This window comes from Chiloscyllium punctatum, chromosome 41 (assembly GCF_047496795.1).
Source record: "Chiloscyllium punctatum isolate Juve2018m chromosome 41, sChiPun1.3, whole genome shotgun sequence".
Lineage (NCBI taxonomy): Eukaryota > Metazoa > Chordata > Chondrichthyes > Orectolobiformes > Hemiscylliidae > Chiloscyllium > Chiloscyllium punctatum.
In genome coordinates this window covers 20,920,812-20,946,632 of record NC_092779.1, presented here as the reverse complement: position 1 = coordinate 20,946,632, position 25,821 = coordinate 20,920,812, and the positions used below count along the sequence as shown (strand labels likewise).

General features: G+C 36.4%; 1 protein-coding gene across 5 annotated transcripts in view; it reads right to left on the bottom strand.

Moving 5' to 3' along the window:
* exoc2 (exocyst complex component 2) overlaps positions 1-25,821 on the bottom strand; it is a 308,570-nt gene that overhangs the window by 188,537 nt on the left and 94,212 nt on the right. For all 5 annotated transcript variants that reach the window (XM_072560529.1, XM_072560533.1, XM_072560532.1 and 2 more), the window contains 4 exons: positions 23,285-23,409; positions 8,158-8,238; positions 5,686-5,831; positions 5,512-5,593 (listed from right to left, as the gene is read on the bottom strand). In XM_072560529.1, the coding sequence (XP_072416630.1) occupies positions 5,512-5,593; positions 5,686-5,831; positions 8,158-8,238; positions 23,285-23,409 (434 nt within the window). The remainder of the gene's footprint in view (positions 1-5,511; positions 5,594-5,685; positions 5,832-8,157; positions 8,239-23,284; positions 23,410-25,821) is intronic.

Genomic DNA, 25,821 nt, shown 5'->3' with positions numbered 1-25,821 from the left:
ACCTTGAGGCAAATAAGAGCAAGAAAAATAAGGTAATCACTAACAGTGGAAGAAAAAGTACTGGACAAATTCAAGAGTCTGAAATCTGAAAGCCAAGCCCCCAGGACATGATGGCCAATATTCTGAAAAGATTGCTGCAGAGATAATAGATGTACTGGTTATGGGCGTTCAAAATCTGCTAGATTCTAGAATAGTTGCAACATATTTTTGTCTTAATCAAAAACTGCCATTCAAGCAAAGAAGGAGAAAGAAAGTGAATTTCAGATCAGTTACCTTGCGGTTACTAGGATTGTGCTAAAAACTATTACTAAAGAAGATTTACTAAAGAACAATTTACTCAAAGCATAGTGTCAAATGGTTTTCCAAAAGGGAAATCTGGTTTAACAAATTTGAAGAGAGATAACTAGTAGAATAGATAAAGGAGACCAGCAGATATAGTATACTTGGAGGTCTAAAAGACATTCCATCCAGTGTCACACACAAGTTTAACATACAAAATTAGGGCTCATATATTACTATGAGCAGAAAGCAACGAGTAAGGATAAATAGATCATTTTCACATTGGAGTGCCTCAAAGATCAGTGTTGGAACCTAAGCATTTCATAGTCCTCTTTAATGAAGAGACAGATTAATGTATTCAAATTTACTGAAGATGGAAATGCACATTGCAAAGAGAATACAAAAATTTACTGCAAAGAAATGAGAACAGGTTAAAGAGAGCAACAAGGTGGTAGATGGAGTACCATGTGAGGAAGTACAAGTTGTGTGCTTTGGCTATAGTATTAGAAAAGCAGGTGTATTTTAAAATAGGAATGAAACTTTTAAATGTTGATGTTCAGAGGGACTTGGGTGAATACAAAATGTTAGTATGCAGGTGCAGCAAACAACTAGGAAAGCAAATGAGATTCAAGTTACAAATGCAAATGAATTGGAGTCCTGGAATAAAGAAACCTTTCTATAATTGTACGTAGCCTAGTTGAGACCACATCTGAAATACAATGTGCACTTTTAGTTTCATATTAAGGAAAAATATAATTGCCTTGCAGACAGTACAACGAAGGCTCCTCAGATTGGTCTTTGAGAAAGTTGTCCTATGATGAGCTGACTAATTGAAAACCAAATTCTCTGCAGTTTAGAAGAATGAGAGGTGATATCATTGAAACATTCAAGACTTATGAAGGGCCGTAATAGGGTAATGCTAAGATGCTGTTTCTCCTAGTTGAGGATTCTAGAATGAGGGGTACAGTTTCAGGATAAGGGCTGATCATTTCAGACTCGGCAGCAGAAATGTCTTCATACAGAGGATTGCAAATCTTTGGAATTTGCTAAAACTGAAGGTTGTGGATGCTTGATCAATGAAAATATTTAAGGCTGAGACAGATATTGATGTTTCAAGGAATCGAGGGTACAGGTGCTAACGGGTAACTGAAACCAAAAATCAGCTATGACATTATTGAATTATGGAGCCGGGTCAACAGGTCATATTCTTTTCTGTTCAGATCATATGATGCATGTTCTTGCATTCTAAATCTGTTGAGCAACAAAGACATCTCAGTCTATTTTTAGTCCTGGCATCTGACCGTGCCAAGGTGCTGCAGAATCTCACATGCTTCAAGTGATTCACACGAATCAACAGAATAAACTTACATTAAAAGCCCCTGAAAAAGACCTAGAAAGCCAGGACCTTTCGCTCGAGTAAAGTATAAACTTTGAGGTAGCTTAAGATATACATTTCAAGTAGAAGAACATAGGAACACCTGAGCAAGCAGACAATTTGAATTTTATAAACCACAAAGAACCTGAGGAAATGAATATATAGGAGCATAACAGAACTAAATTAGACATCAGTAGGTTTCTCATTATCACAGACAGACATCACTCTTTGCAATGCTACATCAATGCTTGCAGTCAGTGGGGATTTTGTGCATATGCCCAAGAATGATTTGGATGAATTTTTGTTGTGGTGAAAGTCAATATATGAAAAAAAGATGAGTAGTTAGGTCATAAAAAGGTCATATGGCAGTGCAGGACAGCAGAGAATATACTTTGTGGCAATAAAGCAAAGGAAGTAGAGTGCAGAATTTTCAGAGAGTGTGTAAAAAGCTTGTTCAGTTGCATGAAAGCCCAAAACAGAAGCATGCAACCTTGAGTAGATGTCATCCTTCAGATGGGAAAAAGTGAAGGACAACAATTTTGTGAACTCATTTTTCTCTCATTGGGTTGAATCTTACCAAAAATCAGATACATGCCAATTTGTGTAATTTCAGGGACGTTTCTCTCTGCAGACCCTAGTGAGTTTTCTCACACTCTCTTTCCAAATGTATCATATTACCTATGCAGGGTCAACAGGTTATATTCTTTTCTATATGCAGTCCCAGGGCACCTTATTTGTGGTGCATGCAGTTACTACCCATGGACATGTACTGAGACACTGGTGACTGATGGAGGTCTGAACGACTAACCAGCGAGCTAAATCACCAGATTACCACTCTTGATTTTCATTTCAGACAGAAAAAGCACTGAAAGTCAGTAACATTTGAAAATGAACAAACTGGTCACATTGGTAGAGTCATAGAGATGTACAGCATGAAAACAGAGCCTTCGGTCCAACCCATCCATGCCAACCAGATATTCCAACCTAATCTAGTCCTACCTGCTAGCACCCGGCCCATATCCCTCCAAACCCTTCCTATTCATATACCCATCCAAATGCCTCTTACATGTTGCAATTGTACCAGCCTCCACATCATCCTCTGGCAGCTCATTCCATATACGTACCACCCTCTGCATGAAAAAGTTGCCCCTTAGGTCTCTTTTATATCTTTCCCCTCTCACCCTAAACCTATGCCCTCTAGTTCTGGACTCCCAACCCCAGGGAAAAGATCTTGTCTATTTATCCTATCCCTGCCCCTCAATTTTGTAAACCTCAATAAGGTCACCTCTCAGCCTCCAACGCTCCAGGGAAAACAGCCCCAGCCTGTTCAGCCTCTCCCTGTAGCTCAGATCCTCCAACTCTGGCAACATCCTTGTAAATCTTTTCTGAACCCTTTCAAGTTTCACAACATCTTTCCAATAGGAAGGAGACCAGAATTGCATGCAATATTCCAACAGTGGCCTAACTACAGCCGCAACATGACCTCCCAACTCCTGTACTCAATATTCTGACCAATAAAGGAAAGCATACCAAACGCCTTCTTCACTATCCTTTCTATCTGTGACTCCATTTTCAAGAAGCTATGAACCTGCACTCCAAGGTCTCTTTGTTCAGCAGCACTCCCTAGGACCTTACCATTAAGTGCATAAGTCCTGCTAAAATTTGCTTTCTCAAAATGCAGCACCTCGCATTTATCGGAATTAAACCCCATCTGCCACTTCTCAGCCCATTGGCCCATCTGGTCAAGATCCTGTTGTAATCTGAGGTAACCCTTTTTGTTGTCCACTACACCTCCAATTTTGGTGTCATCTACAAACTTACTAACTGTACCTCTTATGCTCGCATCCAAATCATTTATGTAAATGACAAAAGGTAGAGAGCCCAGCACCGATCCTTGTGGCACTCCACTGGTCACAGGCCTCCAGTCTGAAAAACAACCCGCCACCACCACCCTCTGTCTTCTACCTTTGAGCCAGTTCTGTATCCAATTGGCTAGTTCTCCCTGTATTCCATGAGATCTAACCTTGCTGATCAGTCTCCCATGGGGAACCTTGTCGAACGCCTTACCGAAGTCCATATAGATCACATCTACTGCTCTGCCCTCAATCTTCTTTGTTACTTCTTCAAAAAACTCAATCAAGTTTGTGAGATATGATTTCCCACGCACAAAACCATGTTGACTATCCCGAATCAGTCCTTGCCTTTCCAAATACATGTACATCCTGCCCCTCAGGATTCCCTCCAACAAATTGCCCATCACTGAGATCAGGCTCACCAGACTACAGTTCCCTGGCTTGTCTTTACTGCCCTTCTTAAACAGTGGCACCACTTCTGCAAACCTCTAGTCTTCCGGCACCTCATCTGTGACTATCGATGATATAAATATCTCAAGAGGCCCAGCAATCACTTCTCTAGCTTCCCACAGAGTTCTCAGGTACACCTGATCAGGTCCTGGGATTTATCCACCTTTAACCGTTTCAAGGCATCCAGCACTTCCTCCTCTGTAATCTGGACATTTTGCAAGATGTTACCATCTATTTCCTTACAGTCTGTATCTTCCATATCCTTTTCCAGAGTAAATACCGATGCAAAATATTCATTTAGTATCTCCCCCATTTTCTGTGGCTCCACACAAAGGCTGCCTTGCTCATCTTTGAGGGGCCGTATTCTCTCCCTAGTTACCTTTTTGTCCTTACTCCACTTCGAGACATCCAAGTTGGAGCAGTGCATCGCTCAAGTTTTCCTGTTTTTCCTTGAGAAGTCAGGAATTGTCACTGTTGATTTTCAATGCATGGATGGGGGAAATGGCAAACTGCAAACCAATGAGGTAAGATGACATAATGATGAGGATGATAATTCATGCTAATGCATGCATATAACCTCCCCACTGCTCATTAGCATGAATCTCATCTCTCCATTCAACACTTCATTGGAGAATGGCACATTTTGCTCTCAATGACAGGGAGCTCCTTAATGCAGATCCAGCATGATTCTCCTAAGCTTCTTGCCGATGCCAATATCATTCAAGGACTGGGAATATTCTGCGGTTGTGGTTTTTCTTACCCACCTTTGCCTCAAAAGTTACATGCTGCTGATAGGCAGAAGCATGGGTGTTGGGTATGGGCATAGTGTATGAGCAAAAGACTTAACGGGATGGGCTTGAAGGATTGAAGGTATTAACTGGTATTTCCTATCTGCCCATTTTCGTAGATTTGAAATTTGCAATAAATTCAGGAGCTCAGATGGTGATTTTAGGATATCCAGAGGATTAGGTCCTCCAAGACTTGAAATGAATGATTTGCTTCAGAGTTCCGTGGTGTAGAATGACCACTTCTACAGTGATTTTCAAAAGGCTTGTTTCAGGTAAACAGCTTCACAGCAATGTTGACATGATAAACAATGCTGCAGTTAAGGTTCATTATCAATGTCGTTAGTGCAGGGTTTGCAGGGCTATCCCATCACCCCTTTTGGAACTCAAATCTAACCAATATGACTGATTAAACTAAATACTCTTGTAAACAGATAACATGGTGTATTTATCAAATCATATAATAACAGGTGCCATACAAGAATTCAGATGACTGCAATACACAGATTCTCATCTTATGTCTGTTGCATTATCATTGGTTCTAAATTTGTAATAATTCCATTGCATTATTTTGATTGGACAAGAGAACTTCTTTCTGAAATTGAATTTTGCCAACAGCACTGTTTAATGAGGACTTTCCAAGTTTTCAATGTATGTGTGAACAGTATAAAGTTACATTACAGTCCAAACTGTTACTATATTTTTTAACATGTCCATTGCAAAACAGAATAGTGTTTTTTAAAAATACAAGAATTCCTGTCTCTCTTACCTTTTTGGAACACGCGAACCTCTGTTTTTCCAAATAGTGACTTAGCCTTTTCATAGTCATTTATAACTACATCATAATCACCCTAAAAAGAAGGCAAAGCAAAACATCATATAGGATTCTAGAAAACAGGAAATACCGTTAATGTATTCTTAAGAAGTGTTAATAATTACGTGCCTTTTGAATATTCCTTTCAATATTAAGAGGAAGATTAAAGAGAAATTTAAAACGCTGAAGAACATTTAGGGCATTTCTTGTAGAATCGGCTTTGTCTTTGCGCCCCAAAACTTCTTGGAATAGTGTATCAGCTGTGTTACTTGCTCCTGGAAAGAAATAAAACACAAAGCTGTTACTGCAACCTAATTTACCACTATCAAAAGGACAACTCACTGATATTAGCAGTGTGATTTGTCAAAAAAAAAAATCAGTTTCACAGCAAATATATTTTTAAATTGTTATTATGTTGCTAATTCAATAAAATCCAGATCATTAAATTGAGGGATATTCACTAGCACCTGCCTCAGTGCAGAACGTAAACTACATTTAAGTTGCAAATGTAGCTAACTCTGGAATTACAGCCCATCTGACAATAGGTTGAAATGAGCCTCCCTGACAAGGAAGCCTCACTCTGCTTCACTTCAAAGTTACTAAGGCTTTAACTTTAAAAGCCCACCTATGGAGTTCAGCATTGTAAAGTGGAAGCACTTCACCAGTTATGCTACATGTTCAGTGTAAATGAAACTATAGTAATCTTACACGAAATAGTTAAAATATAGGGAGAAACAATGCAATACCCGAAAATAGGTAAATTCAGATAATAGGAAGCCAATCGAAAAATAACACCATTAACTCTCTCACTTATCAATACATGCTGGGACATGTGCTTCTTCCTATATGACGGAAGTTTTTAATTTTAAGGGCTCTTGCTCAATGTGCTTTAATTATTATTTTCATCATTTTTAAACAGTTGATTTTTCTTTCCCACTATATAGTAGCAGAGTGGTAAGCATTTTCATATATGCACAGGCTCATATTCCTCTTCAAATATGAAACAACCAGAAGTTCAGTTTAAAAAGCATAAAATGGTTTGGTCATTGTTCATGTATGCACTTCCAAAATACTTTAAATATTCTTCAACAGTCTAGTGGAGGAACTTTCACCATTTAATAAATGTGTACTTTGCTTCCCTGTGAGTCTTTAACTAAATAAAAATACAATTTGGCAAAAATAAAAAAAAAGACTAAAATAGAATTGTTGTTTAAATTTTCAAAAAAAGGTTTGCATTATTTGGTCTGGTGACTATACTTTAAGCAATGATTTTTTTAAAAAGCACATCGATCACACTGGGTGGCTTGCACGCCATTTTCTGCAGGCAGCTCCTTGGGTGGCCCACAGAAATTAAATGTAGTCTGCTAAATACCCACTTTCACATTTAGTTCCAATGTGTACATTGAGTATGAGACTTTTATGCATCAGGATAAGCATTTCAGCGAATGTTACTTCTCCATTAAAAAAAGGAACTTCTCTGCAAAGTTAAGTTTCTCATTTTGTATCAAATGTAATGTTATCCACTTTAAAGAAACCAGCTCACTTATTCAAGTTTATTTACTTAAGTTAAAGAAAAAGTACTTGTTTATTTGCTGTACATTATCATGATTCATTTCCCTTCCAGCAACTTTTAAGAATGTTAAGGAGATCTGTCAAATACAGTACTCATATTTCAGTGATAAAATAGAAAACCAATGACTGATCCCTTCATAAAACTTTGCTACATTTTCATTTCAGATTTCCTTCACCTTAATCTAGATGATACTGAATAAGAAATAAAATACACTCACAACGATGATGTAAGGTGGAGAAAGCTACTGACGATGTATGCTTTACAATTACAAGTAAGAGACTACTTTGTGCTTCACTTTTAGCACACAATGCATAACCAATTAATGATGGCCATAAAAATATGATTTTGCTGTCTCAGTTTGACTATTAAACTGATTATTAAGTAAAATATATAATGCTTTCAAAATAAGGTCAGTTGGATTGCATTAATTTCAACTGTGCTTTAGTTACAGAAATAAAAATTTCTAATTCCTTATGAGATCACTGTCTTAACAGAGATATAACGCTTCACTTTCAGGAGCTCAGGTGACTAAGAAACAAGTTTAGCTATATCAGAGGCTTTTACCTCATGCCGCTAGACAGTTTCAGGAAATTAATTATTCATTTGCATATTGGTGGAAAATATACATTTGTTGTGTAAAATAGATTTGCATCCACCATCCTGTCTCCTAACACCAACATTTTAAGACTACAATTGAATTGAATTCTTCGATACAATAAAATGTCAGTTTTAACCTCTTTATATTTTAACATTCCTAGAGAATGTTCATCGATACAAATGTGAAGCAGCATGTCTCATTTGATGTGGAAATACAATATTAGTACAAGTCACTGCCTAGCTTTCTAAATTGAATGTCTACATCAACATAATTAGTGTTCATTACCATATCAAGACTTAAATATATTTCTAAGTATCAAAATTATAGGTTAGAATTACAGGCCCAATTACAAGCCACTTAATCAAAGATTCAGTGAAAATGAATAACCATTTCCATACATATAGGTATACGTTGGGAGAGTACAACTCACTATTGAGTACATTCTCCAGTCTCTGCGTCATAGATCCTTCCACTTTTTCCGTCCCATCCACTTCCAATTTTTGATGAATTGCTGGAATAAAATTTACAGTTAGCTCAATGGGCAATCATTTACTTCAAGGTATAAAAAAATGTACAAATTTAAACATTACTTTTTTCCACAACCACTTTAACATTACTTCACCACTTTTGGTTCCTGGACTTAATACAAAAATAACTTACAATTTCCTCTAGGTAACTAACAAAACCAATGGTACATAATTCTAAAAAAACTGTAGAATAACCGATCTAACATTTAGCCTTCTTTAATTACAGGAATATTCTGTCTGATAAATTTTTTGAACTTTCTGAGCAAACATATATTACAAACAAATCTAAAATACATTATAATTTTCAACATTTAACTAAACGACTGATAAATAGAAAGAACAAACAAATATCAAATTATAACAACTCTCTCAGCTGAATTTCAAAAACATGTTAAAAAATAACAAAGTGAAAATTACGATCACTTATTGAAAATTAATAGATTTTTAATCTTTTGGCATTGTGATTACTCAATCAAGAAGTGTGTTTTGCAATCCCCAACAGTGCTCATTGGTTTAACAAGTCCTGGGAAATTTACACACATGAAAGTGTCAAGATTTTGTAGATGGCTGGTGTTACTCCTACCATTACAAATCAGAAACTCTATCCCATTCAAGTCAGTTTGTTTTCAAGCATGTTTTAAGCAGTCATATGCAAAACATTCACCAGAATGAGGTTAGATCAAGCAGTATCAAACATTATAAATTTTTTAAAAAGGTTTCTCAGAGGTCCAAATCTTGACCACAGCTGGTGTTATTAGAGACCATCAAATATGCACTACTTGGGCTGCACTTTATAGAACAATAATGCAAAACAAAGAACAATTATTCTTCTTGATCTTCAAATATATACACTAGTTAATAAACAAATACTTCTCATTAGCAACCACTGATTTCTACGGGGGTTAACGGTAACCCTAAACTGATTGTTCCAACAAAGTAACTAACAATCTAGTCCTTCAAATGTGAATTCAAATAAGTACATTTCAGATATGACTACTGCAGCAGCAAAACTGTTGAAGCAGTAACCATCTGGGTGGTCATACCTATAAGATTTGAGACTTTTTCGCCAGCTGAAGCGAAAAATACCTTTAGCTGCAGAAAGCAACTTATCATAATCATGTATGTCTTATTATTTAAAGAAAGCAAGAGTCAGAAATTATGTACTATACTTTTAACTGCAATATCATTTGGGTGCTCAGTATCCCAACAGCCTATTTAAGAGGCTAATGGGGCAAATCCAGAAAGTTGCCATGAAGTTTACTATCTGAAGTTCAAGAAGTGCATTATTCAGCAATAATTTTATTTATTGGTTGTTTCTGAATTTAAATTAATTTTATCTGAATGACATTTTTCCAACTTCTACATGCTGTTCATTGTCTCAAAATTTGATTTCTCTCTCCCTCAGTTGAACATAGTGATTGCATCTATTGTACCTGTAGTATTTATCCCTCATTATCCCCATCTGCTGTGATGACAAGCCACTAGGTGGAATTTTTTTTCAAATATATTGAAAACAAACTATCTTCTTAAAGAAAACAATTACATGGGTTAGAAAGGTTCTCATCCATATTTCACTTTAAACAGGATTAGAGAGAATGATTTATAAACAATGAAAAACTAATCAATCGCACATAAATATTTTTGCTGAAATTTACTGATAGTAAATTAACCCTATCCTGACACTCTCCAAGAAAAGGAATTTCTTTCATCAAGGGTTTCTATTTTTAAAAAAAACAAAAGTAATATAAACAAATGATGTTACCAGTGAAATGTCAAATAATGTTAAATATTGAAAATTACATATTACATTCTTACAAAAAAACATGATAATTTCCCAAGTTTGGTATGAAATTATTATCTTGGTCTCCCTCCATTTAAATAATGGAGGGAGTTAAAATATGAATCAAAACATATGCAAATACTGTATATTCAACAAAAGAATTTCAGTCTACAAACTCTGTTTTATACTCTGGCTTTGCATGAAGATTTAAAATGCTTTTCCTGCCCTACTTTTTCTTTTAAGTTTCTAGATCAGCCATATCGAGGAAATGAAGTAATATCTAATGATTACATTAGGAATCTTCAAGTAAAGCTTTTATTAAACATTCTTAACACAAAATTTTATTCTAGGTTATTTGTAGAATGTGGCCCGTGTCACAGTTGGCATCAAGTAATTAAATCTACCAGCAGGAGCAGCCTGTTTCACATCATAATATTATAACATTGAAAAAGAAATTAAATCACAAAATTAAACCACAAAATTCCTAAGAGTAATTGAGGGCTGTTTCAGACAATTGTGAAATAAATTGTTCTGACCCATTCAGCTTGCCCACAATTAACATGATACAAGTTTCTAAGTGCAGCCTGAGGCCCTTTCCCCTCCCTCACTACTAACAGTATTCTCAAAATACTCACTAATCTTTATAACTGTCAACCTTTAACAGACAGTCTGCATCATCAATGGGAAGGCAAAGACCGCCAACTATGCTTTTAAGCTTTTAACAAATACACTTTTCTCTTTGTAAAAAAAAAAGTGCAAAAACAGCTGCCATAAAATTTAGAAATTTCCACTCAACTTCTAGTTTTGATCTTCCTTCAGTTTGCCTAATTACTTACAGAGTGATTTGTTCTATTTCAAATTTGATTTAGTCCATTAGAAGTAGTTAGGCTGCATTTTTACACACTGTTAATTTTGGACAAGGTGTTAACATTTTTAATGTCACTTTTAACGTCCCTGTAATTTTAGCAGGTAACCAATAATGACATGAAATAGAGCCTCAGTGAATGAGTGGATTACCAATGGCAATTCTCATGAGTCACAAGGTGTTCGTTAGTTATTCTGTGGGTTCACTAAGATTCTTTCTGCTAGCACCACCATCCTAGATACCTTCCACAATGTAGGTTATTTCCTTCTTCATTATTCTATTGCTTTTCATTCAACAATATATGCTTCCTTTTTAAACAGCAACTTTCCTTGTATCCAAACCAATAAGACTTGGGATAATTGATAGGAAATGAATGCAAAATACACAAAGGATCCTCAGTTAAACAAACTGAAGTCGCAGATACAAGTGCTACAGCATATCAATTTCCATAAATTCTCCCTTGTCTGAAAAAATGAGGTTCATAGAGTCATATCCCCAATTTTTACACAAAAGCAAAATACGGCAGATGCGTGAATTACTTAGCAGGTCTGGCAGCTTCAATGGAAAGAAACAGGGTTAATATTTTGTTTCTATGACCCTTTATCAGAACAACTGTTGGCCATTAGAATCATAGAGTTATAGAGTATTTACAGTACAGCAACAGGCCCTTCAGCCGAGCATGTTAAAATATCTAGGTTGTCTGAGGAGGAACAGGTATAAAAAGTCCATTGAAAAGGTAAACATTGAATATTACTTTAAATTAAGTTTCAAAATTGTCACAGATGTCAATTACTTAAAAGTTAAACTCAGGACCAACATGAGATTATTCTTCTTCATGCAGAGTAATTAACATGTTGAATGGACTATCAAACAGAAAGATGAAGCAAAAGAAATTTGCTTCAACAATGAGGGAATCCGGTGGGCCAAATGGCTTTTTTCACAATATCTATCCTAATTACGTTTTGTTGAACTTGAACTATGTTCTGGGACACAAAATGAACTCTCATAACAGATAAGAAATAGGCAGAAGGGGAAAAAGAAACAATTACTTTTGGAGAAATCATGCTGAAATGAGGGAGAGTTTACAGTGCTGAGTATCTCAGAGCTCAGCATTGAGACGTCTGCAATTCTAATCCACTCAGTTAAAATTCAAAAACTCCATGTCAAGTTGTTCAATTAGCACTCCAAGGCATACAACGCAACTGGAGGAAACAGCTCAGAAATTAGACGGAGATGCACAAAATATATCTACAGACAGACTAATGAAAAATTAGAGTTAATGCAGACAAGTACAAAATACTACTAGGTAGGAAAAATTAAAAATGGCATTCATACTTTACGACATGTATTGAATAGCTAAAGATCAAGTTAAGACCTGGAAATTCTATTGGACTTGACAAATGTCCAATGAACAAAGTTACTAAAATATTGGACGGTTCGGCCAAAGGCTTACAACAAAAGTCAAAGTCGTGATCAAACTATAGTGATCTTGTAGATCTGTACTCTAATAATTTGCCTTTTGTCTTTTGATATCAAAGGAAATTATTCAAAAATCTGTAGAAAAAAAACAAAGGACTCCTACAGTTTTAAATACAAGGAGAGACTGCCAAAATGGAACTTGCAGGCCTCAGAAAAAAATGTCTGAGGATTCTTGTAGCACTATAATAGTTACAGTGATTCTTACCCCTGGGTCAGAAATCACAGGTTTAAGTCTAATCTGCCATAGGTGTATGTCATAGCATGTCTAAACAGGTTGATTAAAATCGAGAGTGGGGTCCTGGAAAAGCACAGCAGGTCAGACAGCATCTGAGGAGCAGGAGAATCGAAGGTGCGGGCAAGAATGAAATTTCTGATGAAGGACTCTTGCCCAAAACATCAATTCTCCTGCTCCTCCAATGCTGCCTAACCTGCCTGTGCTTTTCCAGCACCCCATTCTCGACTCTGATCTCCAGCAGCTGCAGTCCTCACTTTCTCCAGGTTGATTAAAATATCTAGGATGTCTGAGGAGGAACCTTTCGCAGGTATAAAAAGTCCATTGAGAAGGTAAACATTGAATATTACTTTAAATTAAGTTTCAAAATTGTCACAGATGTCAATTACTTAAGAGTTAAACTCAGGACCAATGTGTGATTATTCTTCTTCATGCAGAGAATTAACATGTTGAATGGACTATCAAACAGAAAAATAAAGCAAAACAAATTTGCTTCAACAATGAGGCAATGCGGTGGGCCAAATGGCTTTTAGGAATGTAGACAGGCACATTAAAAGTTTGTAGCAAAGCCAGAGGTTGGTCTACATACAGAAGCAAAAGTGAATATAATGAAAGCTACTTTCTCCAGCATTGTTGCTTCTCAACAAGCAGATTGTTTAAACATTATGGTGTCCTTTCACAATAGCCACAGTTAAACCCTTATTTCCTTTTAACTGTGCTACTTCCATTAATTAGACAGGCAAGAAATCAGTGCCAATTGCCTCTTCTTCCAAGGTCTAAAAGCTCAAGTTTCTCATTTCATCCTTGCCAAGTTTATGGACTAGTACAGCACTAAATAGTTGATTCAACAAGGATTGGGAAAGGTAAAAACAATGACTGCAGATGCTGGAAACCAGATTCTGGATTAGTGGTGCTGGAAGAGCACAGCAGTTCAGGCAGCACCCAAGGAGCAGTAAAATCGACGTTTCGGGCAAAAGCCCTTCATCAAGCATAAAACTAATCCGTCCAAAGGAATGTACATGATCTTACACATGCATATCACTATAAAGTTGTACTTAAACCAAATACTAATCTAAATACCTCTCAAGCCATCAACTGTGTTAAGGTGTATCACTGGATAGATATATATAAAAATAATTTCTATTAAAATGGTCAGTGAAAATTTTATGACTTTCAAAACAATTATTTTTATAAGATCGAGCTTCCTAGTAAGCCCAGTTAATTCTCAATGATTCTGCAATAATGTCACAAACATTAACATTTATACGTGCACCATCTCAACATCAAGATAGGAAACAAAGTTCAAGTGGAGAGCTAAAATCCAAAACTAAGAGTACCCAGATATAAACTTTGAGTGACATAACGAAATGTGAATACAAAGGAGTGCTTAAGTGTAACCTAATCACAGGGTTCAGATGAAAATTACAAACCAAATTTCACATCTGAAGTTCATGCTATTTGACCTACTTAATTAGATCTAATTAATCAATTAGATGAACAGCATGCAATCATTCTTAAGTATGCATTCTATTTTATAAACCAATAACATCCTATTAATTTACATGGAGTATACCAAATAAATGACCATCAGTACTTCCACTGTATTTAAACGAATCATTTATTGTAAAAGGTAATCTCAGCTGTGATAGATTTTTGTCTTAGAAGGGGGCATTGATTTATAAAGGAAACTTTCTGTCTTCAAGCAAATAGTAAGTACCATAATTTTGCACAACAGTCCAAAATTTGTTTCAAACAAAAGACAAAACACTATTCAAATACCTTTAGCAAGAGAAGCTACACACAGGCACAGTTCATTTACTAATGCAAAATATCTTAATTACTTTTTTTGGAACATTTATAAAAATTGTGTCAACCTACATATAACAGCCCACTCACAATTCATCAGCTTTGTACAGAACATAATGCAAAAAAAATCAGCTATCCATTCTTCTAACTAGAATCATAGATCCTTTGAAGTGCAGAAAGAAGCCATTTGAACCATTGAGTCTGTACCAACCACCCAGACGCTACCATATCCACATAAACTCACATTAGCAATGGCTAATCCACTTTGTCTACACATCGCTGGACACTACAGTCAATCCACCTAACCTACATATCTTTGGACTATGGGCGGAAAGTGAAGCACCAAGACAAAACCTATACGGATTGTGCAAAGTCCACACAGTCACCCAAGGCTGGAATCGAACTGGCGTCCTTCGTGTATGTAACAGTAATAACCACTGAGCTACTTATAAAAGAAAATGACAACACAAGATTCTAGCAATTCATTTGATTCCTATTTTCAGTATAATTTCAGAAGTACAGAAAAATGAGAGAGCAACTTTAAATTAGGGATAACAACCGAGGGACTCACATTGGCCCTGGGGACTGTTTTTTTACATATACAATAAATGGATGTCTGTATATATTCTACTGGCATGGAACACATAGAATCACTTAGCATTATACAGGGCTTGTTTCTCCCATTGTGTCCAAGACTTTGTTCCAGCTTTCTCAAATGCAACTTATAGCAAATATATAAATTGAGACAAAAATAGAACACAAGTGCAAATTATAAAAGGTATATCACATGAGAGGTGAGATGCTGTGCTACAAAGAAATCTTTGTCACGTGTCTTCATTTCAGTGCAATCCATTTCTGCAATATTCCATAAAGAAATGCTGATTACTGCTACAGTCCAAACACACACATAAAGGAAAGCATAATTTGAACTTTGCACACATAGTTCATTGTATCCAACTCCCAGTCGTATTTAGCTTCTTGTATTCAATTGCTACATGCAATTCCAGTGCTAAGGGTGCGAAAGCCCCACTCTAATCAATGGCAACAAACTAGACTGTCAGCCCTGAATACATTATTCAAGTACCTTATTTCTATCTGGATTTACTGATCAAACCAAGTCTAGTAGAGATTATTTTAATTAATAAATGAATAATCTTTCAATCATAGTCAATTTATTCTATGCAAATTTTTTTGATCACATAAAAATACCGCCTGATCAACTTGATTCTGAGTACATAATCGTGGTGATTATCAATGTTTAGATACACTACTTCCTTAAACGTTTTGGTAAGTTAAAGCATAAGCAAAGACATACTCACCATTTTGAGACAATATTGTCAAGATGCTGCTATTGATATCCTTATTTCAGCATATTTCTCAGCAAAGACTAGGGGACTGTTTTGGTCTGAGCTTCAGAGCAGCAATTACAGTCTATGAAGTTGCAACCCCAAAGTTACAGACCATAAAGCCACTTAAGGTCCCAAACCCCCTTTTTGAAGCTCTGGGGTAAGACATTACAATACCAGGGGAATGGGACAAGGTCAGCAAAATTGTAGATCTGGCAATATCCCTGGAGCAGACTGTACACCCATTCTCTCAGTTGTTGATCAGGCAGACAACAAAAAGGATAAAATAATTTGTGTAATGAAATTAGTTATTCTTTCAAACAATGCCACTGCATATTATTAATGCAACAAAAGCATATTAACTCAATTGTAAAATATTGCAATACCATGGCATAAACCTTTATGCCACAGGCAAGGTCACTAGCATTTTATTTTTAAGGTTTCACAATTAATTTTTACTGTCTTTATAATTCGCAAAAGCAGGCCAGTTAAGATGACTATAACTCATCTTTGACATTTTACAGTTTGGCGAGGATGAAGAAGCTCACTTTTTTTTCCAGAAAAACCACCCAGAGTGGTAAAGATATTATCAACTTGTGAAGAAAACTTAATATCAGAAAGATGTATTCACAGAGTTTCATTTTTGTGCAGGTGATCAACTCTTTACCCTAAACCTTCCATACAGTTTCCAGGTTACAAACTCAAACTTATTTCTATGATTCTTTCAGGTGCTTTTAAATTTGAAAAAATGATTCCAATTTCCCTTTCTTCTGGTAAGAATCCTTCAAAATTAAACTCGAACATCTGAATATGGAGCAGATTCACAAATTAGTTTTGCATTTGTACAATAAATTAGTTAATATGTAAAACCTCAAGAATGTTAAACTGACTCTTTCCTAAATTGACTTGTACACCATCTTTTAACACATCTATGCGGTTATGCTGCCTGAGCCCTCAGGAAATGTCAAATCTGTGGCAGCTCATTTTTGGAAAATGTACTGAAGCGGCAGAGTTTCTGCTTTTATGTCAAAAGCATACAAAGGTTGAGCACAAAGAAAAGCCTTATTACTAAATTCAAATTAAATTCCATTAGGTGTAAGCTTGCTCTTTATTTCTTCAGGGGAAGGTGGTCTGAAACCATTCATCAGGAATCTTGTGGTCTGTGAATTCAGTCTTCACTGGAAATACTACAGCTGACCAGCTAGGTAAAGCATGATCTCTGCTGCCATTTATCCTGGCAGTCTGTTTATTTTGGCTCAGGGAACAGCTGTAAGGCTTCCAAAAGTCTTAAGTTTCTATGTCTTGCAATGGGTGAAGCCAAGGGTGACATACTCTCATGCTCTGGTTCAAAGCAGCATTGATTTAAAATGAGGAAAAAGTTTGGAGTGCCTTCCTGGTAGAATTATCCTGTCTTACAGAGAGCTAAGGAGGCTAAAAATGTTTCTCTTTTGCTCAAAGAATAGTCTCAGACAAAGCTGCACCATCTGTACAAATGGGAGTAGGAGTTACTAGAGAAGGACTGGAGCAACCAATACTTGGAAAGTAAACTCAATTGAGTTTATTTATAAAATCTTACACTTATAACCTCTAATTTACTCACATTCTGTAACCTTGGTTCAGGTAACTACTCATTGCGACTAAGACTAAAAGCAACAAAAGCACAATTAAGTAACTCATCCCAGTGTAAGACTAACCCAGATTAATAGCTTGGTTCACGATTTCAGAGGTGTTTGACATTGATAAAGCACAGGCTTTGGAGTGAAATTAGTACTTGCAATGATTTTTCCTCACCTGACAATTAAAGTAGCCACTTCTAGCAAGATGCACTAAAGTTAGAAATTTTGTGCCTTTTTGTTAAATGCAATCATAAGGTGATCATAATAAATTAGCTTAATATTAAAGGCAAATTAAAATTCACACACTTTAAGCCAACACTTTAGGAGATATAATCTGAAACCATCTTATTCCTTACAGTCTTTTTGAGAATGCTTAAATAATCTAATAATCTAATCCTCCAAAGGATAATTTTCATCTGCTGTCCGAAAATGAACGCACATCTTTTTAAAGTGACTGACATTTCTCAGATGGCTCTGGTTGAAGATGGGCAAATCAAGAATGTGCCATCCTCAACTATATGCAGAGCAGAGATCGGCTACCTGATTTAAGTCTATATTTTAAACACACTTAGTAAATCATTCCCAAATAGCTACAACTGAGTCTCATGAGACAATGACACAATCAAATCTGAGTTTATTTGGGACAAAACTGTCAAAAAAAAATAAGTATAACCTAAACAACATGTTGTTTTCCACTACTTTCAATTAAATGTCAGTGTACAATTTTAAAGTTTTCCTGCACAGGTGAAACAAATTTATTTTTACATACAATTCTGCTTTTACCTCTACATAAACCTATGTATGATAAAGTAATAAATTATAGAAACCTTAGGGACAAGCATCAGCTGCCCTTTTTATTGCAGGTGTGTTTATTTCCAAAATGGTTATTTTATGCATTTTAAGAAAAAGAACCAGCTGAGATCAAGATCAACATCTCATGAGTTACAGCAATGCTAAGACCCCTCCCTGTCCCCACTACACCAGCATTCAGCTCTACTCTCTTAACAATCCTGCAATCTTAATTTCCAATTCAGTTCAAACCACACTTATTTGGAACTAGGTATAACTTCAGTTATTAACTGTGTTCTACAGTTTAACTCAACAGCATTTAAACAGTCACGGGACAAGAGTCATCTGGACTTGAAATGTTAGCTTGCTTTATCTCCTTGGGCACTGCCTGACCTGCGTACGGACAGGTTGTGTGAGTATACTGAAGTTTCCAAAAAAAAACAACAGCTTTTAGAAGGAAAAACAAAACAGGTCACCAATGGTATCTGAGTAAAATGGTAAACTTCCTGGTGAGCACCAAATCTTCAGGGAGACTGACCAATAGCAAAGACTCATGACTGCTCATCATTCTGTACAGCAGAGAAAGCATGAAATCCAAGAGAGCCATCCACTGTAAAATTAACCCTTCTTTTTAATTACTTTTTCAAAAAAAACTGAACAGTGTCCCTTTCAATACTGAAGTATCGCGTTCTGCAGTTAACTGAAAAATGTTTCTGTCCAGACCATTGCTCATACTAAAACAATAAAGATAGTTAACAATTTGAAATAAAGAAGGTAAAATTGGCATATTCAAATCATTGACTGTCTACTATACAGCAAAGTTACTGTTCAAATCTTTAATTTTTTATTAGAAAAACCTTTGAAACTAGTCATCAGTGTAGGGCTATTTAAATCAAAGACCAAAATCTACATGTGGATTGAAGAACTTCCCGGCCTCGTGACAAACTGGCACATGACAAGACACGCACTGCCCACCCACTGAAGGTAACAAGTGAAGGAGGAAACAGGCTGACAGATATATGTAATTTGTAGCAACACTTTTAGCCCGAGCACTTCTGCAAACTGTCAGTTGTCAAGGAAAAATGTGCTGTATCTGCTTTAATTTAACATCTTTCGAACAGCATTTTCAGTACTCAGCAAGCCGACAAAATGTCAAATCAAAGCATTACGAAAAACAATATGAACAAGGCAAGTTTAATACTGTATTATCTGCAAAATAAAATTTGAAACTAAAAATATTCACTGTTATTGAATGGTTATAGCAGGAATCTACCATTTGGTTTGCCATGTCCATGCTCTCACTCTACAGAAGTAACTCAACTATTTTACTCAACTGCTCCCTCTAAATAGCCCTGAAAATTTTCCCTCTTATCCAATTCCCTTCCGAAAAACCAACTCTTCATCTGCCTCCACCACATTTTGAGATAGTACAATCCTGATCCTATCCAATCACAGCTTAAGAAAAGATTTTCTTCATGTCGTCATTGGTTCTTTGCTTTAAATCAGTGTCCCCTGGTTTCTGGCCATTTTCTCAGTGGGGACAGTTTATCTCCATTTACTCTGTCGAAACCTGCAATGGTTTGGAAACCTCCATTAAATTTCTCCCAACATTTTTGTGTTTGAAGGATAGGCTTCTCTGATTTACTCAGATAACTGAAATCATTTATCTCTGAAGCCATTTGTGTAAATTTTACTTACACATTTTCTAAGGCTTTCACATCCTTCTGAAAATGCACTACAGATTTGATCACAATATTCCAGTTGAGATGAACTCCAGATACACTTTCTCAAACCTGGTAGCCTTAGGCCCAGATGCTGGATTACGCAGATAAGAGCAGGCAAACAGTAAAGGTAGGCATTTCATGTTCAATTGAATTTGCCCGAGATTGGCCCATCTTTTGTTTCCAAGGCCAGCAAACTGCCCTAGACAACTCATGAGATAATCCCGTACTAAATAAGCAGGCTTCAGAGGATGACAAAAAAATTACTGTCCAGTGGTTACAATGATTTAAATGTGATCTATGTAAGCATCAATGTAACAACTTATAGCATCTCAAAGAGTTTGCGTATGTGCATTCTGTCCCTCCATTTGGTGAGTTTTGCCAGCTGAAAGAAAAATATCCAGTTTTCAGATAACTGGATATGGGATGGTGTAATTGCAGTGTCCTGTAAAGTTTTATTATGACTTCTCGCTTTAGTATACTTTGCCTCTATAACCCATTTTCTCAACTTGCCCTTCACTTTTAACAATATATGTACATACCTTTGTAGAATGGTTTTTGTACATCAAAGTCTTGGTCATTAATATGTAATGAGAATCACATTCTACTACTGACATGTGTGAAATCCCACCACATACTGTTCTCTCAACTGAACAAGCATTTGCCATTACTCATTGGTCCCCATTATTCAGTTAAGTCTGGATCCATGCCAGTATTGCTTGTTTTGTTTCCGAGTTTCATCTTTGCTGGTGAGCTTAATATGCAGCACTTTATTAACTGCCTCTTATTAGTCCATGTAGACTATGTGAAAGCTGTCTTCTTATTGAAAATCAAATTAGTTAAACACAACTTGCTTTTAATCAATACAGACTTTCCTTAATTCATCCACATTTGTGCAAGTAATTGATAATTACAAATTGATAAAACAAAAAAATTGATAATTTCGTTCTGGATAACTGTTTTATAAGCCCTCCCATCACCAAAGTTAAACTGAGTGACCTGTAGTCTCGAGGTTTATCCTTTCTTGAAATGAAATACTCAAAATTCTCGTCTTAGAGGATCACTCTGTATTCAAAGAAGGATCATAAGATATTTGCCAGTATTTCTACAATTTCCATCCTTATTTCTCTCAGCATCGTAAGCATCCCATTTAGTTCACTTTGTTTCAGTGCACAATCTTCAGCTCACCATTTGTTGAATCATGGAGTCAAACTGCACAGAAACAGACCATTTGGTCCAACCAGTCCATGCCAACCATAATCCCAAAACTAAACAAGTCACACCTGCCTGCGCTTGGCCTACATCCCTCCAAATATTTCTTATTCATGCACTTTTCTAAATGTCTTTTAAACATTGTAACTGTACCTACATCCACCATTTCCTCTGCAAGTTCCTTCCGTATACTAAGCACACTATGCATATACAACTGCCCCTGCTGTCTTTAAATCTTTCTCCTCACATCTTAAAAATATGGCCCCTAGTCTTGAAATCCCCCACATTGGTGAAAAGACATGTCATTCACCTTATCTATATCCCTCATGACCTTATCAACGTCTATAAGGTCACCCCTCAACCTCCTATGCTGCAGTGAAAAAGTCCCAGCCTATCTAGCCTCTCCTCATAACTCAAATCCTCCATTCCCAACAACATCTGAGTAAATCTCTTCCAAACCCTCTCCAGCTTAATAATATCCTTCCCATAACATGGCAACCAGAACTGGACACTGTATTCCAAAAAAGAGGCCTCACCAACATCCTATACAACTTCAACATACTATCTTAACTCCTGTACTCAAAAGGTCTGAGCAATGAAGACAAGCACAGTAAATGTTTTCTTAACCGCCTTGTCTATATGTGATACAAACATCAAAGAATTATGTACCTGAACTCTTAGGTCCCTCTTGTTCTACATGCTACCCAAGGACTTGAGCAACACCTCACATTTATCCAAATTAAACTCCATCTGCACTCTTCAGCTCAGTCACCCAAGATCTGTTTGTTATCCGAGATAACCTCCTTCGTTTCCACTATACCACCAATTTTGGTGTCACCTGCAAACTTACTAACCATGCCTCCTATATCCTAATCTAAATAATCTACATCAATGGCAAACAAAGGTGGACCCAACACTGATCGCTGTGGGACACCGCTGGTCAAAGGCTTCCAGTCTGAAAAACAACCTTCCACCATCGCTTTCTGTCCTCTGCCCATTACGTTAATTTGGTATCCAATTGGCAAGCTCATCTTGAATCCCATGTGGCGAAACTTTATTAATTAGTCTGCCATGCAGAACCTTGTCAAAGGATTTACTAAAATCCAAGTAAACAATGTCTACTGCTCTGCCCTCAATAATCTTCATCAAAAAAACTCAATCAAGTTTGTGACACTCTTTCCCTCACACAAAACCATGTTGAATATCCCAAATTATTCCTAGCCTCTCCAAATTCATATGAATCCTATCTTTCAGAATCATCTTCAACAACTTACCCACCACCAAAATCAGACTCACATCTCTAATTCCCAAGAATCTCCTTTACATCCCTTCTAAACGAAAACACAACATTAGCCAGTCTCCAGTCATTCGGCACCTGATTCGTAGTTATAAATGATAGAAATATTTTTGCAAGGGGCCTTGCAATTTCTTCCCTAGCTTCCCACAACATCCTGGGATACACCAGATCAGGTCCCGGAGATTTAAGCACATCTATACTTTTGAAGACCTTCAATACTTCCTCTTCTGTAATATGAACGGTTTTCAAAATATTCAAACACTCAACATTCTTCAGATCATCTTGCATCTTTCCCTACATGCAAATATTCCCTTTCCCTATTCTGTTTTTAAACAATGTTTATCTGTGATATCCAATGAAGTTTTCACACTTGAAACATTACATTTGCATCCTCTACTCACATGTTGTTAGGCCTCCAAATGCAGAATTCCTCAAAACAGCAATTAAAGAAAATGCATGAAAAGTTCAAGAACATTTCTGGTTTGTAATGAAGAACATAAAGATCAAAACTAAGGATTGCATAGCAACATTTAGGTCCATTTTAACCAATTCTAACAGCCAAAGAAAAATATTAAATCCAGAGAGTAAATAGATTTTAACCAGAGATGAGAAACATCAGCTCTGAAGAAATAAAGATACTGGAGGTGTTAAGAAAAGCTTTGAAAGCATAAATGGAAAAAGATGAAAAAACCCTGTCAATGAAGATTCTCAGCTGATTCTTAATTATTTTTTAAAGCAAGCAATTTTTTCAAAACTGAGATAACAAGATTGGAAGAATTGTTTTAATTTTCATCTCCTACCTCTACAATTTGAATAGTTTTTGCTCTTGTTCTGTATCCTGAAAAATAAATGAATTTTGACATAAGATCATACACCAAAACAATTACCTGAGAGTGCATCCTGAGCCTCAAAGAATGTACTGAGGCCTCCTTTCACATAGGCTAAGCTCCCCTCATTCTTCTTGTTTGCTTGCTTCCTTAAATAATTTGCAGCAACTTTCAGCTGATCAAAGCTGGAACGTGAAAGAAAAGAAAGGGTAGTCTATTAATACAAAGTCTTCTAAAAGCACCATAAAAGAAATGTGACAAATGCCTCATTTCTTCCCAAGTCTTTAACAGTAAGATCAAAGAGAAATGAAACGAACAAGTTTTTTTTAAGTAAATGCAAACACACAGTCTTCAGTCTGTCCCCCCACCCACACATTAAAAAAAACACCAACATACTATTTTATTTTGTAAAACATATATTCTTGGTTGCGGAATTGTGCATAATGCTGGCAATTATTACTCACCCCTACCCTCTTGAACTATTAACGTCTGTGTGATGAAGATATTCTTACAGCACTGTTGAGATGAGGAGTTCCAGGATATTGACTCAGCAGAGCTGACAGAATGTAATTTCTGACCAAGTAAAGCTCACGCAAGATGGAGAGAAGCTTGGATATGATGTGTTGTACACACTTGCAAATCTTCTCCTTCTACGTGGTAGATGTCACTTGCTTTGGAAATGTCATCCACAATGTCATAAAAAGCCTTTCAGGGGACCAAACTCTACTTCCAGTTGCTAAATTATGATCATATATATTCTATCATTTCTCAGTCGAAGTATCAACAACTGATCAGATACAAGCAAAATGTAACACGTAACTAACAAAAATATTTGATTTGCAGTTTTCTGATAAATGAATTAGTAAATTCTCCATGACACACCCCAAATAACCAAAATTTCACTCCAGCAGCTAAGCCACAAAACAGAGATTTCAGAGCACTTCCACTCTGAAATCTGGAATGCATCCCTCATTTCAATAATTCTTAAAACGTGAATTTCAGACAAAACACAGATTCATGTTTTATGCCCTACAGCACGGAGACAGGCCCCTGAGCCCAAACTGATCCATGCCAACTAAAATATCCAACTTTACCAACCCCATTTCCCTGCACTTGGTCATGTCCTTCTAAACCTTTCCTATCCATGTATTTGTTCAAATGCCTTTTAAATGTTGTTAACAGACCTGCTTCAACCATTTCTGCTGATAGCTCATTCTATATGTGGACCACCCTCTGTGTAAAACAGTTGCCCCTTAGATTCCCATTTATTCTTTCCCCTCTTACCTTAAACTGATGCTCTCTAATCCTCGATTCCCCAACCCTTGGAAAAAGACTGAGTGCATTCACCCGATCCATGCCGCTCATGATCTACACACTTCCATAAGAACCCCTCTCGTTCTCCTATATTCTAAAGAAAAAAGACCCAGCTTGACCAACTTCTTTCTATAACTCAGTCCCTTGAGTACTGGGAACATTCTTGAAAATTTCTTCTGCACACTTTCCAGTTTAAATTAACATCCTTCCTTCCTTCCTTCCTATAGCATGTAAGAACATAATTTAAGAAACTAGATCATGAAAAGATCATGTAGCCTTCAAGCCTGCTCAATCATTCAATATGATCATTGCCAAACTTAGGATTCAAACTACACTTTCTCCAAAGCACCAAAAAATCCAAGTAGCAGCCTTAAATATATTCAGAATATATTAGGTAGAGGTAGAGAATTCCTAAGACTGACAATTCTTTGAATAAAAAAATTTCTTCTTATTTCAGTCCCAAATGGTGGGCCCCATTTTGAAACTAGGCACCCTTTTTCAAGAGGCAATGAAACATGTCCCTGTATCCACTCTGTCAAGTCCCACCTTCATTTTGTAATTTTCCGTCAGATCATCTCTCATTCTTCTAAACTCCAGAGTGTATAGGACCAATTTAGTTAACCTCCCAACCCACGGGCTAATCTCGCAAACATTTGCTCTTCTGCCAAAAACATGGAAACCAAAACTGTACACAATATTCCAAGCTTGGTACCATCAAAGAGATACAATTTTGGCAAAACTTCTTAGAGGATTCATAATGATTCAAAATTACTGTTGGATTTCTGGCATTTTTAAGAAAGCAATGATACTCTGGATCTGTACAGGGATGGCAGGACTGAGGCGAACAGTTAATTCTGGTTTTAATTTCATGCTAATCACCTGAAGATTCTCAAGACATTATCATCTTCTCCATTTCTGTTGTGACAAAACTCTTAAGACAGGATGTTGCTTCAGTAAAAGTCTGTTCCAAATTGTTTATCTCATTCACGAACTTCCCCAACCTCAAAGAATCAAAACTGTACACAACTGTTTCTGGTTTTCTGATTGAATCACGCATCTTTTATTCACTATTGTCAGCTAAGTATTCTTTAGTCAATTGACTAAGAGGAAGCAAAATTGGTGCTTTCAAGTAAATATCACTTAATGCTTTTACAATAAAGTTATGGCATTTTTAAGTTGCTTGTCCTATATTTTGTTGTTTTATAGGTGGTTAGAGCTAAGACTGGACTTCCACTTCCTGTTACCTGCGTTTTAAATTTAGACTGTGGAATGTTATGTTTATA